This window comes from Micromesistius poutassou, assembly GCF_964030765.1.
Source record: "Micromesistius poutassou genome assembly, chromosome: 19".
Classification (NCBI taxonomy): domain Eukaryota; kingdom Metazoa; phylum Chordata; class Actinopteri; order Gadiformes; family Gadidae; genus Micromesistius; species Micromesistius poutassou.
The window spans coordinates 14,557,017-14,578,456 of NC_140289.1; the positions used below are offsets into that span (position 1 = coordinate 14,557,017).

At 46.8% G+C, this 21,440-nt stretch overlaps 2 protein-coding genes across 3 annotated transcripts in view; one reads left to right on the forward strand and one right to left on the reverse strand.

Moving 5' to 3' along the window:
* LOC311363870 (uncharacterized protein) overlaps nt 1-6,634 on the forward strand; it is a 33,326-nt gene extending 26,692 nt beyond the window's left edge. The window contains exons 20-23 of one of the 2 annotated variants that reach the window (XM_084483855.1): nt 1-10; nt 2,375-2,533; nt 3,827-3,989; nt 6,084-6,634. The exon at nt 1-10 is cut by the window's left edge and continues 114 nt beyond it. In XM_084483855.1, coding sequence (XP_084339981.1) covers nt 1-10; nt 2,375-2,533; nt 3,827-3,989; nt 6,084-6,172 — 421 coding nt within the window. In that variant the 3' untranslated portion in view covers nt 6,173-6,634. The remainder of the gene's footprint in view (nt 11-2,374; nt 2,534-3,826; nt 3,990-6,083) is intronic. The other variant, XM_084483856.1, reaches the window with a different exon arrangement.
* Nucleotides 6,635-6,662: 28 nt separating this feature from the next.
* LOC311363872 (reticulon-4-interacting protein 1 homolog, mitochondrial-like) lies at nt 6,663-19,072 on the reverse strand. The gene is made up of 9 exons (XM_084483857.1): nt 18,502-19,072; nt 18,076-18,227; nt 16,796-16,864; nt 16,175-16,299; nt 15,640-15,688; nt 15,401-15,537; nt 14,645-14,831; nt 11,303-11,398; nt 6,663-7,283 (listed from the first exon to the last, which is right to left on the reverse strand). The coding sequence occupies exons 1-9, from the start codon at nt 18,788-18,790 to the stop codon at nt 7,086-7,088; spliced, it is 1,302 nt and encodes a 433-aa protein (XP_084339983.1). The 5' UTR covers nt 18,791-19,072; the 3' UTR covers nt 6,663-7,085.
* Between the last annotated feature and the right edge of the window lie 2,368 nt (nt 19,073-21,440).

A 21,440-nucleotide genomic window follows, 5' to 3' on the forward strand; every position in this document is an offset into this window, starting at 1 on the left:
GCTAGTCCAGGTAAGCTTTCCCCCTCTCTCTCTCTCTCTCTCTCTCTCTCTCTCTGTCTCTCTCTCTCTCTCTGTCTGTCTCTCTCTCTCTCTCTCTCTCTCTGTCTGTCTCTCTCTCTCTCTCTCTCTCTCTCTGTCTCTCTCTCTCTCTGTCTGTCTCTCTCTCTCTCTCTCTCTCTCTCTCTCTCTCTCTCTCTCTCTCTCTCTCTCTCTCTCTCTCTCTCTGTCTGTCTGTATTGAAACCCCTGGCGACTTGTTTGCATCCCTTACTCTGAGCTGTTAAACAGGTACTGAGGACGTGGTTAGGAGAGGAAGGTTTTGATGTCAAGTGCTGTCCTTCTTGGATTAAGTCGTGGGCGCTAAGGTTCATTCAGCCTAGGCCTGGGCGATATGGCTGAAAGACATATCACAATATAACTTGATCATATTGATCGATATCGATAACTATTGATCATTGTAATGACCTAAAAAGACTAGGAACTACCATGCTGGATTTAAACACTTCTGTTTAACACTTAATACGACCTTCCACTGTTCTTCATTGATCAATACTCCAATGTCGACACAACACTACGACAAAACACTCAAATATTGTAAATAAGTATGGAGCTGTGTTTGTGTGACAAACCCAGCTGCTAGATTCGGTGGTCCAGTCTCTTATCGATATAGTTTGAACATATTTTATATTGATATTGATTAAAAGTCTATCACGATACGATAATTTATTGTTTTATTGCCCAGGCCTAATTCAGCCGTAGTGATTCAAAGGGTGAAGGTCGTGGTGTCCACGCAACATGACCCTTTGCCTGCTGAGTCACTGCAATTTGTTGAGCAAAAAGTAAAAAAGATAAATAAATGTTGAACGTTTTTTATCGACCAGCAAAACTGCCGTAGGAGTTGCATTTGAAGCACGCAAAAGAAATAGCGTTTCCTGTTAGAGTACCAAACACTACCATTGAAGAGAGTTGTTTGTGGGATTCACTAGACGGTAGCCCCGCCCATTCTGCCGCCGATTTAAGTTTGCTTTGCAGAAGGGTCTGAAGAAGAGCAATACATTTCTTTCTAGTTTTGACATGTTTTTTCGGGAGCCAATCACCAAGCTGGCTTTTCCCCCTGGCGCGCTATTGGCTGGTTTAACACAATGACGACAGGGAAGCGACGGCAAGCAGCCAATTGCGTACAGAGTCAGTTGAACTCTGCCCGTTCATCACGCCTCTTGTGCTGAAGAAAATGACAGCAGCTTCCCCCAGACCAACGCTCAATCTACGATAGACCTCTGAACCTGTGATGTCCCGCCTCCAAGGCTCCGGTTCCCTCGGTCAAATGTCTATGGGAAATAACATGTGAAATAACATGTTTGGGTTTATGAATGATCGTACATAACAAACTCTGTAGGTGGCGAAGAAGTAAAAGCTGCGTCACGTTTTGAACTAAACACTTTTTCCATCTAGTTTCGACTGGCTTTTTGGATTGTCGGTGCCGTTAAAGTAGTAAACGATTATAAATGCTATTTTTAACGGCACCGAAAATCCAAAAAGCCAGTGGAAACTAGATGGAAAAAGTGTGTAGTTCAAAACGTGACGCAGCTTTTACTTCTCCACCTAGAGAGTTTGTTATGTACGATCATTCATAAAGCTCATGTTATTTCACATTGACCGAGGGAAGGACTCGGTCAAATGAAGGACGGAGGCAGGACTTATTCTTCAGAGGTCTATTGAGCTTGGTCTGGCAAGAGCCAGGCTAGTGACTCACTGCTGTGAGAGTGAACCTCCTTCTGCTGGGGGCTGAGGCAAACAAATGTCTTCCCTTCCACATCAGAGATGACCACTGCTCCAAAGGGTGACACATTTAAATGATTCACCTCAAATAGGTCACCATCAGTGATTAACATCTACCACACTATTTTAATATCATTCAGCTTCCAGCTGTTTTTTTTTTGGAGCAATAGCCATTAAATGTATTTTGTGTTATGTATTTGATTATCTCTATGCTATTGTAAATGACTGGTGGCCGACTTACCTTCACCAGTTGAGTCTACTCCCCGTGCCCTGGTAAAAGTAGCAGGCCCATAAGTGATTTGACAGACACCTGTGTTGGATTAGCTGCATCGTTTCTTTATGAAGGGATTCTGGCATTTGTACTGTAAATCAACCCTTGGAATGTACACAAATGTGTGTGTGTGTGTGTGTGTGTGTGTGTGTTTCTGCATGTGCGGTGTGTGTGTGTGTGTGTGTGTGTGTGTGTTTCTGCGTGTGCGCCTGTATGTGTGCGTGTTTGTGTGTGTGTGTGTGTGTGTGCCTGTGTGTGTGTGTGCCTGTGTGTGCCTGTGTGTGCGTGTGCGTGTGTGTGTGCGTGTGTGTGTGTGTGTGAGCAGAAGCAGGTGTACGTGCGCCTGAGGAGCCGCGGCTCGGGGCTGCTGATGGGGGTGAGCGGGGAGCTGGAGGACCTGAAGATGATGAGGATCCAGGAGGGGGAGGAGACGGGCGGGGCCGAGCAGGTCTGGCTCTACCAGGACGGACGCCTCCGCTGCAAGGTACCCCCCCCCCCACCCCCCGCGCGCCGCTCTGTCCCGGCCCTCCCTCCCAAACACGCCCTAGTTACTAGTTATTCTCCCCGTCCGTGTTGTTGTTGTTGTCGTTGTCTTCATGTTGGTTCTCGTCGCCCCGGGGACGGTCGTCTGGGGGAACGCAGCTCACAAGAAGTGAGAGAAGGGATACGGCGTTGATATATATATGTACCTTATATATATATATGTACCTTATATATATATGTACCGTGATGACTGCGAATAGCTCATGAGCCTCTCGTACAGGGGCGGAGCTATGGGGGGGCGCTACAGGCCCATCCAGATTGACAGGGGCCCCACCCAATCAGATTCATGGAAGAAAAGAAAAAAAGAATAATATCTTTTTAATGTTTAATTGTCTTTTCTCATACAGTATATGTATTTTCTTGAATAAATGTTGAGTTTAAAATATTTACAGCAGCTGCTAAAAATGAATAATATTCAGAAACTCCTCTTGGTTCTCATTGGTGCCGTCCAGTGACGACTTTACGCGGCGTCGCGGTGCCGCTCGGCGCTGACGGTGGATTGTACCCGTGTTTGTCTAAGCGTTATAAAAACCTCGGCCCGTCCAGATATTCCTCGGCCCACCCATGAATGACGTTGTGAGTCCGCCACTGGACACACGTGTGATGAGGTGCATTCCTCGCCCCTTCTCCGCAGCAGTTCTTGTCATCAATCCGATTGGCCGAGCGCGGAACAGGTTCCACGTGAATGTAGAACATTAGGCCGCGCCCCTTTCCTGAACTGCTCATGGGTTAAGGTGCACTTTGGGTCGGAAAGACGCTATACTGCCCCCTTGTGTCCATGGTAACGGGACGTGGAATTATACAATGCCGGCAGCTGCTCTGGGAAGATGTGAGTGGCGGCTCCTCTGAGGTAGCATCACAATGCACCCCCCCCTCCAGCCACAAGACAACAACACTGAACAAGCCTTCCACAATATGCCGTCACACAGGACACTTCAACAGGTCTGCGTTGTCGTAGAAAACAGAGCAAAGGAAGATATACCCACCACACCTCTAGCCATCGCCTTTGTAGTTATTCTAAACAGGGAACTCAATCTCTCAGCCTCACTCTCTCTCCTCCCCCTTGCGCTCTCTCTCTCTCTCTCGCTAACCTTCAAACGCCCTATAACGCATATCTTTTCCCGCCATCTCCCTCTCTCTCTCTCTTCAATGTCCTCCTCTCTCTCCTCCCTCGCCCTCCTGTCCCCCTTTTCTCTCTCTCTCCCTGTGTGTGTGTGTGTGTGTGTGTGAGCAGCTCCTGGAGGAGTGCTGTCTGAGTCCCAGCGGCTCCATGCTGATGGCGGGGAGCCGCCTGGGCCTGTCCCCGGAGCCCGAGGGCCTGCAGCACCTCTGGAGCATCGGCCCCCACGGCCAGATCCACCTCATGGGGCCCGCGGGCCTGCTGCTGGACGTCAAAGGTGAGGCCGCCGCACGCAGCCAGAGGCCCGCGCCTCACGCAGCCAGAGGCCCGCGCCTCACGCAGCCAGAGGCCCGCGCCTCACGCAGCCAGAGGCCCGCGCCTCACGCAGCCAGAGGCCCGCGCCTCACGCAGCCAGAGGCCCGCGCCTCACGCAGCCAGAGGCCTGCGCCGGCACGCTGGGAACGTGGTTTGGTCCCGTGGTTTTCACACATGAAGTGGCGCGTACCCCGGTACCAGAGTTGTGCATGAACTAGTTCAAAAGAACTTCATTCAAAGTTCATTTTTCTATGAACTTTGAACTGAACGTAACGTGTTTTTAACTAAAGAACTTGAACTTGAACTAGTTCAGATTTTGTGACATTCTGAATTGATGCTTGGGTCCAGATGACATGTTTATTAAATAGAGTTGCTGCCTTAGTTGTGATGAATGAAACAGGTGTTCAAATAATATCCACAACAATCTGAGATTGTAGTGATGGGGAGGATTCATTTAAAAGATAAGCACAGAATACTCACTCCCACTGTTGTTCTTTGGTTTTGAAAAAAACTGTTAATGAACTGAACATGAACTAGTTCAAAACTGAAAACGTGAATTGATTCATTTTCTTTTGTATGAACTGAACTTTGAACTAGTTCATGTGAAGTGTGAACCTGCACAACACTGCCTGGTACGCACGAGCAGCACTCATCATGTTAGGAGAGTTGTATCTAAACCAAACTTCTGAATGAAGGTCAGTTCCATGTGTGTCAAGACCATTATCAACCCTGTCTTCTATTGTAACTTAATATGGAATTATTTGCCACTAGATACACAGTAAGCATTTCAACCTGTCTTCTGACTTGTGTGTCTACGGCACACATGAGCTGTTCCCAGGACCACCGGTACTAGTAGACGGTACACAGCGAACACAACGAGCTGGACTTGGGGGGGGGGGGGTCGAGGGGTTGGGGATCTAAGCCCTGATGATAACACACCCTGGTGAAGATCACACACGTTGAACCGATGATAAACCCCAGTGCTATGACCGCTCAGTGAAGCGGCCCACGGTCTATCTGCACTAGTTGAGTGAACTGCCCTGGTACATGAAGGAGCAGGCAGGTTCCTCCAAAGGCCTCTGAGGGGTTTGCGGGAGGCGCTATAGAAGGAGTGGGATTTAGTTCTCCTAGTACAAAAACAGTATATTTGTATTTGTTTGTCCGCTGAGGTGGTGAGGGAGTCCATTTCCATATTGTACATTTGCATGGACCTGTTTGACAGTTTGGTGTCATTAAGAAGTTATGAAGGTTTGAATATTTGAGCGTCATTTTTGTGCTTTGTAGCAGACCAATAATTATAACTAACCCTGCGACAAAGGGCTGCCTGCTGCCTGCAGCCTGGCTCTCTGGAGAGGCAGTGTCTTTCAGAGGCAGTGGTTTGAATGAGGTTACCTGTGAGTCGGGATGGACCTTTACATTAACATTGAGGATATTTAGCAGACTCTTTTATCCAAAGCAATTTAAAATAAGTACATTTGTCAGAAGAAGGTGAAACAATATATCTCTGTAAGTATAATAAGTATAATAATAAGTGTCTACATTAAATGGGGGCCTCCAAGGCAGCAATGCGTCACAACACCATGCTGTCACCAAAGTACAGACAGTTAACGTTTATTAAATAAGCATTATGCATCAAAATAGATTTACCGCAGGGCTCAAACCCTGCCTGGGCTCCACCAGGGCCTGAGTTCCACTTCCCTGTCCATTAGTGACCCCTGGTGGCCAACCTGACTCAGAGAAGAAAAACACACATTCAATGTCACAGGAGTAAAAGTTTGAACTAAATCGAATGTTTGTTGTGAATGAAGATCAATACCATGTTTGTAATGAGACGCCTGCAGACTCAATTCTAGGAACATTATCAACCCCGTTTTTACTACTGTAACTTGCTGGGGAATATTTGTTGAAGCCACTAATAGCATTTCAACCCGTGTTCTCACTGGTGTGTCTAAATGAGCACACCCCCGTCTCACAGTGAAACATGTAGCATCGTCATGAACAGAACATAAGGATATGAATGCATGTGTGGTCATTTAACTCTTTTCATGTGTTACAGGGGGGCACAACTACGACAAAAACCAAGTGATTCTCAGCACCTTCGACCCGAATAAGCCGACCCAACAGTGGGATGTGGAGATTCTATGAAAGACTTGTGAGCTATGAGGTTGACCGCGGACGTCCTGTGTGCCGCTCCGCCCTCAGCACGAGGGGCCCCAGTCAGTGCTGTGAGACCAGGGGCCACAGCAGGAGTACGACCGCCTGCAGCTGCTGGACTATATAAAGCAAGGGGGATTATGGGAAATGTGGTTTTGCAACTACGACGCAAGCAATGAAACAGGACCAAAGAATGAGACTATGGACTCTTGCATTAGTACTTGAAATATATTTTCAGTATGTCTGCTTTTATCATTGAGCATCCGTTATATGGTTCTATATATTTTTTCACGAATAATCTGTTAAGATTCCTTGATAAACAATATAATAGTTTCCTTTGGACCTTTTTTCAATACATACAGTATTTAACTTAATCAGAGTGCCTTACATCCCTGAAGCATGCATTTTGAAGACTTTAAATAAAAACAACTGCCTTTTCTTGAAAACGGTCACTTTATTTATTACAGAACCAACAGCTGGTCATGTGGACGAATGAAACCCCTTTGCTTTCCAAACTCCAGTGTACAGCACAAGCCTTTTAGGTTGACCACCTTGGGAAATCAGAGGGACTGCAGAAGAAGCTTTCCCCTCCACTCATGCAGTGTCTGTGTGGACTGCAGTGTTTAAAATCAGTTCAACCTCTCCAGACTATCTCTGCTAAAAAGCTGAGATTGAAACTCTCACACACACACACACACACACACACACACACACACACACACACACAATTCCCTGTTGCCAAAGGCGGCCTTATTTCTCCCCTTCTAGAGGAAAAAAATTTATATATATATATATATATAATGTCTTGCCTTAAATCCCCTGTGGGAGTTGATAAAGTACATGTTATCCTGCCGGTCCGGTGCAGCCTCACGCTTCCACAGCAACATGGCCCCTCCTCTGCCCGCTACGAGTGGGCCGTCTGAGCGCGGGCGTGGTGGCCGTCGCCCTCCTCGGCGGGCCAGCCGTCCTCCTGCTCGGGCAGGGGGTCCCGCTGGCCCCCCACGCTGATGACCGTCTTGCCGCGGGCGTGGCCCTGCTCCACCCTCTGGAAGGCCTGGGGGACCTGGCTGAAGGGGAAGCACGCCTGCACCACCGGCAGCAGCTGTGGGCGGGAGGAAGTGACCCGTCACAACGCGGAGAAGACACACGGCAGACCGACACACCGCCGACGGTGATCCGGAACTCCCGTTATTATTATTAGGGCGCCAGGCACGAAGTGCGAAGGCAGCCTATTGTAATCGTTAGTTTTATTATTATTGTTCCGCCACGTTTGACTTACACAGCCTATATGAAACTTACTACAACTGTAGAGGCTGACTCAAGATTAACAGACAGCAAATATTACACTGATTGGCCCAAAGGTGGCGCTAAAGCAACAGTCCAAAAATACAAACTTTGAACAAGCATATCTCGTAACCGCTTTAACTTACAGTCATGAAACTTTTTTCACACATTCATATCCTCATGCTGAAAAAACATGCCTCAAGAACCTATGACTTCCGGCGACCAGATTTGCGGCCATCTTGAATTTAGTTAAAAACATTAAATTGCCTAAGGATCCCAGGTTTTTTGACTTTGACAAAAATCATTTAGCCCATATCATCTATGGACCAATGTCTTCAATCTGACTTAAAGATTAGTCTGTACAATAAATTTTAAAGCACCCATGAGCCATTGACTTCTAAAAGGGGTGTGGCTTAAACCGCGAAAAGACTTAAATGCTCATATCAACATCAAATTGGACTCCTATGATACAAAAGTTGTTCAGAATCAAATTCTGAACAAGACAAAGTCAACATATTTTCAAATAGGGCGTGGCATCAAAATGGGCTTGACCTGTCACTAAAGTCGCCACAGTTCATAGACGCAATGTTTGATTTGAGTGGGACCGACTTAGTGGCTGTTGGGGACCAAAGTTTCAACTGCTCAAGTGAAATGAAGTTGATTGCCAAAACAACAAGGCCACCAGAGGCTAAAAATCGTCCAATTTTAACTTAACTTAAGTTAACAGGGTTAACTTAACCCAATCATCATCAAACTTGGGATAGTCCAAGGCACATGGGGCAAGATGAAACTGTCCAAATTGTATCTAAATCGGCCTAAAGGTGGCGCTGAAACCAAAATTAACTTAATGCCAAAAAGCAAGGTTAACTTAAAGCAATCATCATCATCATTGTATCTATATCGGGCTATAGGGAGCACTATAAAAATTAACTGAAAATCCTACGCTCAATGTTAGGTGACTAAAGGCAGGGTTAACTTGAGTCAATCATCACACAAACTTGGTGTACTTAAAGAAGCATAGGTCAAGGTTAACCTGGCTAAATCCATATGGTTCATCCATATAGGACCATAGGGGGTGCTACAGCAATTAATTGAAAACTTAGACTAAAAAAGACTCATAACTCCTCAGCCATTTGACTTACAGTCATGAAAGCCTATCACCAGATCTAAGCTGAGGCTATTCCAAAACTGTCAGTTATGTTATTTTTAAGGTTGGCAAGGAAATGGTTCCAAGGGACGGTTGACAGTAGCTTCCAAAGAAGTACCTTTATATTCCACCTATGATTTAATTAGCCAAAGGTATTACTTCAGGATTCCTGATGGACAGGTTGGTTGCTCTTAGTAAGCAGAGAACCATTCTGCCCCAGCCATTGCCAATTTAGCCCACAATGATATGTTTTGGCTTGTTCTCTACCTGGTAGGATATTTTAAACTTCAAACTCTCCAACCCAATGTGTTACAACTATCGCTAATCCAAACAGCTATGCAAATCTATACGGTTAGAAACTCCAGAATACGCTGATCATCCTGATCAAATTTTGGATCAGTTTTCCCCAAAAACATTAACCAGTGTTGCAAGATTGGGCTGTTCCCCTCCCAACTGGGCTACTTTTCATCACTTTAGGCTGGAACAGTTAGCATTGGGCAGGTACATACAGTTTGGGCTGGTTTTGAAAAAAAGTGTTAGTGAGATATAGCGAAGTGCCCGGTGCACAACCACCTAACTTAATAGTTATTACGTTAATTTGGTCACATTCACACACTCATTGGTGTAAGACACATTTTCTGCTGCTGTCAGTGTGTTCTTTACACAGACCTTGTGAGGTGTGCGCGTGTGTGAGAGATAGACGGACTGTCAGTTATGTTCTTTGTAAGGTGTGGCGAGGAAAGTACCTGTACATTCCACCTATGATTGCTTTTGCTATACTTTTGCAACCTATTGTAATCGTTAGTTTTATTATTATTATTCCGCCACGTTTGACTCACACAGCCTAAAGCGCTCGCACGCTTTTTATGAAACCTACTACAACTGTAGAGGCTGACTCAAGAAATGCAAATGGAACTCGACCAGGAGACACGGACCAACCCCAACACGCTGAGCGGGAGGCTGTGGCCCCGGGGTCTCCTGGTTCAGCCACAGCCTCCGAGCCTCCAAGGAATTATTCATGATGACTCTCCAGCCCCCCTCCAGGCTGGGTGGTCTCCCTGCTTGGGCAGGCCTCATTATTTTCCCTCTGAGGTACATGCCCTGCCTGCAAACTCTTCCTGACAGCAGATCCCCTCTGGATTCAGCTACGCTGGCAGAGAGAGCGTTTTGATACCGCTTGACAACAGCTCTAGCTCCTGCACCAATTTGATCGTACTTTATGAAAAAAAAACATTGGTTCGCCTTGAACCTGGGATGTGCTGCTGCTAAAACCGACTGACTTCGCTGCTAACAATGCAGCGAACAGAGAACACGTACGGGGAAACTATTGAACCCTGGACACACTCTGCTGGTGAAGGCATCACAATCTACCCTCTGAGACACATGCCTGCAAACTACTCCACAATCAGTCAGTCAGTGAGTGAGTGAGTGAGTGAGTCAGTGAGTGAGTGAGTCAGTGAGTGACTGACATTTTCAGCCTCAGATGTGATGAGGCCGGACAAATCCTATGAGAGCATCCACCACCTGCCCAGCCCTCCACGTTAACAATGCATGTACCGCTCACACTGGATGCCATCCACACCATCTGACCGAAAACACAGGGCGGATAAAACCCTGAGTGACTGTGTGTGCATGTGTGTGTGTGAGTTAGCTTCCCGCCATCAACAACAAAAAACAGCGCCCCCCGCCCCCCGCCCTGCCCCAGGCGGGCCGCTTGCGGTAAGCCAGAGCATAAAAGCCCCTGAGAACCGGCAGCACAGCATTGTCTCTGAAAGCCTGTTCACCGTCTACCGATCGCCTGACTCATCACACACGCACCACAACACACACACACGCACGCACACGCACCACAACACACACACACGCACACACAGCGATGTGGTGCTCAGCTTTGGTTCGCATGTGGAGCAGCACGCATGGCATCCGCCCGTGCCATGTGGTGGTACGGGCCTCCCACCAGGCCCCCCCCCCCCCCCCCCCCCACCCCGCTGTGGCCTGCGTTAGCCCCTGAAGGACCGGGGTGTCCATGTGACGGTGACCCCCTCTGGACACGCAGAGGGGCTGGTGCGAGGCCTGGTGGGAGCGGACCAGGTGGTGGATTACACGGCAAGGGGGCGTGGCCGCTCAGCTGGAGGCCGCAGAGAAGAACCTCCATGGACCAAAAACACACGCTTTTTTTGTGAGAAGGAGAGGGAGAGACAGAGAAAGAGACAGACAGAGGGAGAGACAGAGACAGAGACAGACAGAGGGAGAGACAGAGACAGAGACAGAGGGAGAGACAGAGGGAGGGAGAGACAGAGGGAGAGGGAGAGGGAGAGACAGAGGGAGAGACAGAGAAAGAGACAGACAGAGGGAGAGAAAGAGACGGAGAGGGAGACAGAGGGAGAGACAGAGACAGAGAGACAGAGACAGAGGGAGAGACAGAGAGAGGGAGAGAGAGAGACAGAGGGAGAGACAGAGAGAGGGAGAGAGAGAGACAGAGACAGAGGGAGAGACAGAGACAGAGAGAGAGACAGAGAGAGGGAGAGACAGAGACAGAGGGAGACAGAGAGAGGGAGACAGAGAGAGGGAGACAGAGAGGCAGACGGGGAGACAGAGACAGAGATGGAGAGACAGAGACAGAGGGAGACAGAGACAGAGAGACAGAGAGAGAGGGAGACGGGGAGACAGAGACAGAGATGGAGAGATACCTTCCCAGCGTCCACCAGCGCGCTGACTTCATCCAGGGCGGGTCCGTCCGGCGCATAGAAGCCCCAGCGGTAGAAGACGCCGCGGGACAGCAGGTTCTGCAGCAGACAGGAGGAGCAGAGGGAGGGAGGGGGATGTGATCACAGAGAACCGGCTGGACAGGAGGTCGTGACACATGACAAATGAAATATAAGCAGTTGCATCATGTGTGCAGAATGAGAATATATAAAGGGTATTCGCAAATAGACGTGTCGTACAAAATCACCAGTACTAAACGACGACTTTAATGAATGGCAAAAACAACAATTGAGTTATCTTGGGGTTCACATTTCGTTTCAGAGAGGATTTATCTCCAACTCCAGGCCCGACACTTTTGCATAAAAGCGGCTTTGTGGTTCGTCAATCAGTTTGGATTTAGAGCAAGGTCAAAGTGAACGAGTCAAGCAACGCTTCCTTAACACAACTTGTTGAAAGGGGAGCAGCGCTGGAAAGCACACTGGCATGAGAGGGGCCGAGTCTCCAGCTCCTCCCTTGATCACACGTCAACTCAAAGGGCTCCGTTCAGCTACAGCTCTGAACAAAAACCAAGAGCGGACAGCATTGGCCTGGCGACACATTGCTGCACGACACAGGCTCCCACCTGGGTCTACAGAGGAGAGGCCATCATTTAGCCTGTGAGAGGGGACGCCCAAAAAAAGATATATATATACAGTGGGTCAGTCACAGCAGCGGGCCAGAGTTATGAGGTTGAGATGCGATTACTCACACAAGTCAAAAGCTCTTTCCTCCAAGGCCTAATTAAAAATGCCTGGAGAGATTAATTGAGTTGGTCGGTCCCTTGGTTCATAGTACGAGCGCCGATCGGATTAAGCTATCCAGAGAAACCACTGTGTCTGTGTTTGGCTTTGCTCTCACAGGTTTTGTTATCTTTTAAGTTTACCCCTTTGTCCCATTGTGTTTGCTTGTTTACTTTATTTGTTTACTGGTTGGGGTCATTGTTTTAATTGCTTCAGCAGGGGGCAGCTGGTTTATGAAGACCAGTTTCCACCCCCATCTCAGCACAGTCCAGTTTCTTGGTTTAGCCATTTGTTTTTGTTATTTAATAACTGTGTTTTCCGTTGAATGACCTTTTCATGCATTCATGTGAGCAGAGGTGGAACCATTTCCAGTGACTGGCCAGTTCCCCCTCGGCAGTCCCAAACACGATCACTTCTGGAGATCACATGAACTGGGACACTGTGACATCGATTCCCTCATGACTTTCACTTCCTGTGGCAGGAAGGTCAAAACAACAGGATGCACCACAACAACAACAACAACAACAACAACAACAGGTGACCACCACAACAACAGGTGACCACCAACCCCTAAGGGGAGCTGCCCTTTTAAGACACCTGACACCGGCACCCGATGGTCCAGCCAACTCCACTAAAGGGGACACATTGTACCACCGGGTGGGAGTGTGATTAGCCGCTACAAGCCGTTTTGAAAATGTGCCGCTTCTGACATCACAGGTGGGCGTGTCCACCTACATGTGTGACGGATAGATAAGCAACGTTTTTCTCCGCAGTCCGCTGGGATCAGTCCACCAGCCGACCCAGTGGACTGTAGGAAACGTTGCTCATCTATCCGTCATACATCTAGGTGGACACGCCCACCTGTGATGCCATAAGTGGCACATGTTCAAAACGGCTTGTAGCGGCTAATCACGCTCCCACCCGGTGGTACAATGTGTCCCCTTTAAGGCCTCCGCTGTGCCGCCCCGGGTGTTTCCGATGATAACACATGCTAGACCTCCTCCTCCTCCTCCTCCTCCATCAGGACTCTTCTCCCTAAATGGGCAGCTGCTCGGTTAACAGATGAACCAGTTGCTCCCTAATCTGCCCAGTCCCGTTACACAGTGTGGAGCCACCCCTTCTCCCTCTCATAGGAAAAAGTAGACTTCAGCTTCCACCCAACCCAAGTAGATTTGAATCAATGCGAGTTGTGTGTGTCCAAGAATCCATTCAAATCAACCTCCTGTAGCCATCCTAAATAGCCTGCATCATGTTTTCCCCAACTTATCTAACTCTTCATCTCCGGTCTCCTCCTGCAAGGGAATAAATATTGATTCTCAAGCCCATTAGTCATTTAAGGTTGAAAACTGAAATCTCCTTACTGGCCACCAGGGGGCTCTGTTTAGCTGTGCTTAGGTACGGTGAAACATGGTGGGGTCTTACTGCCCCAGCCCCAAGGGTGGGTCTCGGGCCACGCCAGACCAACCGAGGACAATGGGCGTCCGCACTCGGTGACCAACACGTCGTCACGCTGAGCTCTCCCCTTCAAATGGATGTGATTGGGGCAATGAGGTGGGTGAGGACGTGGGGTGATACACTTTCTACAAACTGCCCAAATGCCAAACACTGCTGGTTCAGCAACAAAAAGGCATTTCCTACAAACACACAACCCACACAGCCCAGAAACCCACACTCACACACAGCTAACGCTGCCAGATTTGCCGTCTGCATTACTCAGTCGGAAAACTATTTTGAACCACCGGTACACAAACTTTTCCTTTGCCGTCCACTGACACTGCAGCGGAAACTTACTACACCTCCATTACCTATGCATGGGACTATGAGAGACACACACACACACACACACACACACACACACACACACACACACACACACACACACACACACACACACACACACACACACACACACACACACACACACACACACACACACACCGAACCCCAAGCAGGTCTCATCTGATGCAATCATCTCCTCTGATGCTCTCATCCACACGTTCTTGCACGTCCCACACCTTGAGCAGGTGTTGGCCGCTGATCTGATGTAGCATTCCATTCAAATATGGAGATATAAAAAAAAAAAATAACATTATTACAAGTTATACCAAGTCCTGTGCTCGGTGTTGATCAAATCAACCGCTCCTAGCGGACTGGCTCAGATGACACAGGACTGGTCACAGACAAGTGATGAGCTCATCTCTGTGGGACCCCACCCATCTCTGATAGCAACACGATTGTCGGTTGTTGGCTCAGCCTCGCAATACAGTGGGTGGAATAATAAATATATATATATATATATATATATATATATATATATATATATATCAACACAAACGCCTTATTCAGCGTTTTTTTATTCCGAAACTAAAACATTGACTACGATTTTCATATGCAGTGTTACCACAACAAAGACACCTGATGAGATACTGATTCTTTGCCAAACTGCGAATATGCCCACATTGTCTGTGAGCGCCCGCGTCACACAGCGCGGCCCGGTGCCTTCTCGGGTGATGTGTCCCAGGGCTCGGAGGATCAGTGTCCGTTTACCTGCAGGGCCTTGCCGTGCAGGCTGCAGCCGGAGCGCGCCAGGCCGTCCACCAGGCCCGCCGCGTCCGTGCTGCGCAGGAGGGGGCTGACCAGCGTGACGTACTTGGCTCCCGACCAGGGCCTCAGCAGGCCCAGGGCCCACCGCTCCGTGTCCACGCCCCCCACGTTGTCAAGGACCACGTCGTACCTGGGGGGGGGGGGGGGGGGAGAAGGGGGAGGTGGGGGGGCCAAAACACTGCTGAAAGAGGAGAGGCGCAGAGAGGAGCGCAGTGTTGGGGCTGATGGGGAGGGTCAAGCAGCGTTTACTCCAGTGCCTTTGGCACCAGTCTCCATGGAAACTAGCAAGTGAATGGGGGTTGAGCGTGAGGCTGTGTTCATGCAGTGTTTGATGTGCACCGGGGAGCTGGAGGCCGGGCGGTGGGGCGGGGGGCGGAGGGAGCGTGATTCTCCTTCATGTGCTCAGCCACTGTCTGACATTTGAAAAGGGGTCTTCTTCTGGCCTTGAAGACTGCATCACGGGATTTTTTTTCCTTTTGCACAGAAGACGATTTCAAACAGACTATGACTACATGCATTAGCTATGAACTGGTATTACAGATATCCCAGACCTGTGGGGAATAGGTATAGGAACAGTGGCTACTATTTCCTTTTGGGTGTGTTGCACAATCCCCTAAGCATTGACATCCCATCGTCATTTGAAAGTGACCAATAAAGCTGTTGAATCTTGTTTTTTTTGGGGGGGGGGGGTCAACGTACTTCTCTGTGGACTCCAGCTGAGCGGCCACGTCCCCTGCGGTGTAATCCACCACCTCGTCCGCGCCCAGGCCTCTCACCAGCCCCTCTGCGTTCCCAGCGCAGGTCACCGTCACATGGGCCCCCCAGGCCTTGAGGAGCTAACAAGGATCAGAAAGCACCACACACACACACAGGCAGTGTGAGGTAGTGCGGCGGTGGTGGAGCGGGAGGAGATAGTGTCCAGGTAGAGTGAGGGTCACCTGGATGGAGAAGGTCCCAACGCCCCCAGATCCTCCGGTGATCAGAACCCTTTTGGGGGGGGGGGGGGGGGAGAGAAACGGGAGAGAGAGAGAGAGAGAGAGAGAGGGAGAGAGAGAGACACGAGAGAGAGAGAGAGAGAGAGAGAGAGAGAGAGAGAGAGAGAGAGAGAGAGCGAGAGAGAGAGACACACACAAGAGAGAGACACACACAAGAGAGACACGAGAGACATGAGAGAGAGAGACCATCAGCACACAAGGAAAACAAGACATTTAGCAATTCATCCACCAGCGAGAGAGAAAAACACACCAGCAAAAGAAACCAGCAATAAATGTAATTACAAATAATAGTGTTGCTAATATTTTCCAATCAACACTTCAGCACAGTAATTGTATCATTAGTGCGTTACTGTGGGAGATGGCTGTGGCGAGGCGTAATCCACGAGACAATAGAGAATGGGATGGCGCACAAGTCATGTGGACAGATGAAAGGAAGCTGTGAGGTTGTGTGGCAACGGCGTGACCCGATAACACCTGCCTTTTATCAGAGCAGTTGTCCCTGCACAGGCCGGCGGCATTGACCAGGGCAGACAGAGCTGTTGTGGCGACGTAAGGGACGGAGGAGGCTTCTGTGTGACTCAGCGATTTTGGTTTGTGGGAGACCTGGCAACCACACAAACACAAGCACACACAGTTCATTGTTTTAGCATTGTTTAGACGCTCTCATTCAGTTAATTTGATGACAGCAAGCTGAGGGCTGCCAAATAAACAAAGCACCCTGCAAACCCAAAACATAAAAAGTAAAAGCTTATGCCGTCTGCCTAATTGCTGCCTCTGTTGCTCAAACAAGCAGATGGACTTAATCCCAATTACTGTCTTCACAGATTACATAACCAGACGTGCTCCTTCCAGACTTTACTTCTGCACGATTCCAATGTCCATGAGGCCGTTAGCAACACAACTTGTTATCTCCATTTGGTTTGAATCCTCACTAAATGTAGGAGACGCCCTTTATAAAGTGTCGTGTCTAATCAACCTTAGGTTGGCTCAGTACTGAATAGTCAACAGCTGCATCATTGGCTCGATAAGACGCCAACGTGAATTCAAACACCTCAGACCATGAGGTGGCGGTGGAGTGTGAAGATGGTGTAACGTTTACCTCGTACTCAGTGAGGGTCAGGTACTGGGCCAGACTGCCCTGCTTCCATGGGGGCACAGACGCCCACACCTGGAACACACCAGGGTTCAACAGGCTTATACCTACACGCTATTGGAGCTGCACAATTATGACAATGATAATTGAGATAATCAAGTAATTTTTTTTTATTGCCGCTTAATGTTTATCTAAAACAATATTAATAATCAAGCAATTTCTGAGTTGCAATGGTTTGAAATTGATTTTATTGTAATGTACAAATTCAGATATATTTAGGTTTTTATAATTGTGCTTTAGGGCTAAATGAATTCATGACCAGCTAATTGCAGAGCTAATTGCCTAATCAAATAAAAAGTTTGATTAGGATTGATAGGCCACTCATTGTGCAGCCCTACTTGCTAGTGCTTAACCAACCAACTAGCTTTTAGTATCCATCTTAAGCATGTTGAATACACAATACGTTTCCAAAAAAAATAGATATAGCTAATAGAAATAGCTTTCATATAAAGAAATATAATTAATGTTCAGGCTGATATTAATAAAGAAATGAGTATAGCCCAGGGCTGCCAACTTTTAGTACGTGTCTGGAGTGCGATATTGACACCACGGGCATAATCAGACGTTCGCACACGCACACTTAATCACGTGCACATATTTAAACAAATTTCACCATCTGGGTTTTAAATAGTATGCATGTGGCGGGAGCTTGGGTCTGAGATTTAAGGATATAGGCTGACCACGCCCACGCAGACTACTTCCACCCAGAGAAATACTGAAAATGTTACAATATTAGACAAACATTACCCTATAAAGGGCACACATTTTCGTTCAGCAATGAAAGTGAAAGACGTGTTGCTTCCAATATCTAAAGCTTGCCTGAACACCTTCTTGGCTCCCGGCTGTGAACTTGAACAGCTGTCCAATCAGCACGGAGATAAGTATCGCTCACCAATCGGGGAATAAATCACGAGACAGCTCCAGGGATACTCCAAATTAATTGAATAACTATTATTAGTTATTATTATTATTATTATTATTATTATTTACACTAGTTATTCGAATACTCAGATATCTTCTAGAGTCAAAGTTGTTTGCTTGGTTTTATAATACGTTGGCTTGTTAATTTCTGCTGCTTTCAGTATTAAGTATTAAGTAGTAAGTATTTTAGCGTGAGATTTGTTTGGGCTGCGTGAGAGAGTGAGGCTGAGGGTGAAAGCGTGTGTCACAGATGTGTGAGAGTTGGCAACCCTGGTTTATCCTATAATTAAGCTTTTGACTTTTACCTCATCACCTGGAGCAAAATGTGTGACCTGGGAGCCGCATTCCACCACTACACCAGAAACGTCACGGCCCAGGATCAATGGGAACTCAGTGTCATTCTGTGTCACAGACATGGGGTCACGTCTCAACTTCAACAGTGTAGCTCCATAACCACCTGAAATCAAGACACTTGATTAAACTACTATACTGATATACTATACTATACTATACTATACTGTAAACTACTATACTGAACCTATCTATAGGTATCTACATGTATACAGGTATCAATAAACAGTCCACACGTAATAATGAACATGTAAATGTGATTTAAGGATATAGCCTGACTATGCCCATGCCCCATAAGTTCCTCATTGTGCAATGAGGAACTTAATGAGGAACATGTTAAAGTTCCTCATTAAGTGTGGAAGGGTGTACATATCACTTACCTCTCATCGAGATGTCAAGGGGGTTGAGGCTGACAGCTTCAACTTTAATCAGCACTTCACTGGCTAGGTTTATGGTGGGCATCATGACTTCATCGCTAACCCTTAGGACCTCATTCGTACCGTATTGGTCAATAACCCATGCAGACATGCTGTTATGTCTTCTGAGCGACCCATGCAGATTTCTTCTGCACCACACACTGCATGATGCTGAAACTTTGGTCGAGCTTGGTGCTTTCGTGTAGAAGAAAGTGCCAAGCCTAGTGGACGACAATGCTCTGAGAGAAGCCATCCTCGTGGATGTTAGGTGGTTGTCAATACAGTGAACTTCTACCAAGGAACAAGGCTACTTATGCAACTGTGTGTAACGTTAGCATGTCAAGGTTGACAGCACTGCGTGTTATGAAAACGTATTTTTAGGATAAATTAAAAGAATATGTGTAAGTCTTGAAAGCCATTTGAACCCGTTCAACGTAAAACGCATGAAATAAAGGATATGGTACTGTCTTTGGTAAGAAATGTGTTTCTTATCTGGCAACCTTCCGCAGTTCCCCTGCTAGCTACCATGCTAGCTTCATTGTTTTGACAATATGACCCACCTTGAATCCGCAGAGAGCCAATAGGAACGCTCTCCCTGCACTCTCTGTCCAATCAGACAAGACATGCAAACGATATAATACATCCACATGGATGTATTATAATAAGTATTAAAATAACTGTAAATCAATAATAATAAGAAGAAGAAGAATAAGAAGAAGAATAATATGTTGTTATCATAGCAGCAGTAAATCACCAATTCAGTTTTTAAACAAATGTTTTAAGAATAATTTATTATTAAACAGCTACTTGTAAATACATGTATTGTGTATCACAGCATTACTGTTCCCTATAACGTATATAATTATGTATAAAATAAACGTCATATATAATTAATATTTATTTATAAATTCTGCTTTAGCTCCCAACGGAACAATCCGTTCCTGAAAGACGCCGGGTGCCGCTCGTCTCCTGGCACCAAACCCCGATAGCGTTTCCTGTCCAGCGTGACAGCGAGATTAAATCCGGGACAGTTCTGGAGACAGACAGAGACAGAAATGGAAGAAAGGAAGGACCGGAGGGCAAGAGAGTAAGTATGCTGGCATAGACACAATAAGAGAGAGCGATCGAGAGAGAAGAAGGACAAAAACATCGATATTAAAATGGAAAAAAGAGAGGAAGTGAAGTAGTGAACACAGGATAACGCTGATTCATAATGGCACCAGCATGGAGCCAACACACAGCGGCACCGCTCTGATCATCGTTATGTTGAAATGGCTCCCAGGGGCCCCGGCCGGGGCCCCACTGAGCCTGGCCCTGCCTCATTAGACCCGGTCAGGGAGTCTGTGGGTGCTGCGACCCCTGTTGTTATAATAGCCCAGGGCGGCTTGTGCTCTCAGACCTGCTCAACACAGGTATGGTGGGGCTGGGCGGAGACTAGACCAGCAGAGAGGTCTGTGGTGAGATTCCTGTGGCTCCGTGGGTCTGGCGTGATGCTCTGGGTTCATGCAGATCGACATGGCCCTTGATCAGATCGCAGAATGAGATCAACTGGCTAATTGATTTAGCATCGACAGAGATCAAGAGTCATGCAGCAGACTGACCTTCCACTGCCAGGCTGTCGGCTGGCCGGAGGGGGTGGCTCCAAGGATGTCACACCCAGGGATTCATTTGTCACGCAAGGACCTCCAGAAGTCTCTCTCTCTCTCTCTCTCTCTCTCTCTCTCTCTCTCTCTCTCTCTCTCTCTCTCTCTCGCCTCTCTCTCTCTCGCCTCTCTTTCTCTCACTTTCTCTTTCACACTCTCCTTTCTTGCTCTCCTTTCTTCTCCTTACTTTCAGGGTTTTTGAGGGTAAGGAGACTATCGTCGCCCTTACACACATCTAGATCGATCAATCAATCAATATATCTATCTATCTATCTATCTATCTATCTATCTATCTATATCTATCTATCTATCTATCTATCTATCTATCCATCATCTATCTATCTATCTATCTATCCATCATCTATATCTATCTATATCTATCTATCTATCCATCTATCTATCTATCCATCATCTATCTATCTATCTATCTATCCATCATCTATATATATACATATCTATCTATCTATCTATCTATCTATCTATCTATCTATCTATCTATCTATCTATCTATCTATCTATCTATCTATCTATCTATCCATCATCTAACTATATACCTATCTATCTATCTATCTATCTATCTATCTATCTATCTATCTATCTATCTATCTATCTATCTATCTATCCATCATCTATCTATATACCTATCTATCTATCTATCTATATATCTATATCTATCTATCTATCTATCTATCTATATACCTATCTATCTATCTATCTATCTATCTATCTATCTATCAATCCATCATCTATCTATATACCTATCTATATATCTATATCTATCCATCATCTATCTATATACCTATCTATCTATATATCTATATCTATCTATCTATCTCTCTATCTATCTATCTATCTATCTATCTATCTATCTATCTATCTATCTATCTATCTATCTATCTATCTATCTATCTATCTATCTATCTATCTGTCTATCTGGTACACAGCCTCTCCTGATCCAATTTGTCTCATTGTTCTGTTATTATTCATTATTATTCTTATTCCTGCACTACTTAATTATCCTTCCCCTGCCGTTTGTTCCTCCTTCTCAATCCTTCTCAGAACACAAACCAATTAGCAGGCGAATCTCTAGATGCTGCTTGGCAAACTGCAGCTAAGTAATGAGACTGCAGTGAGTTTGGGCATGAATAGCCACTCACTCCCTCGCTGAGCTCGCCGAGATAATGAGGTGAGGCCATGTTTACCATGCAAATGAAGGGCAGTGCGCAGCTCAGACCCAGACCGCTAGGGCTAGCAGAGCAG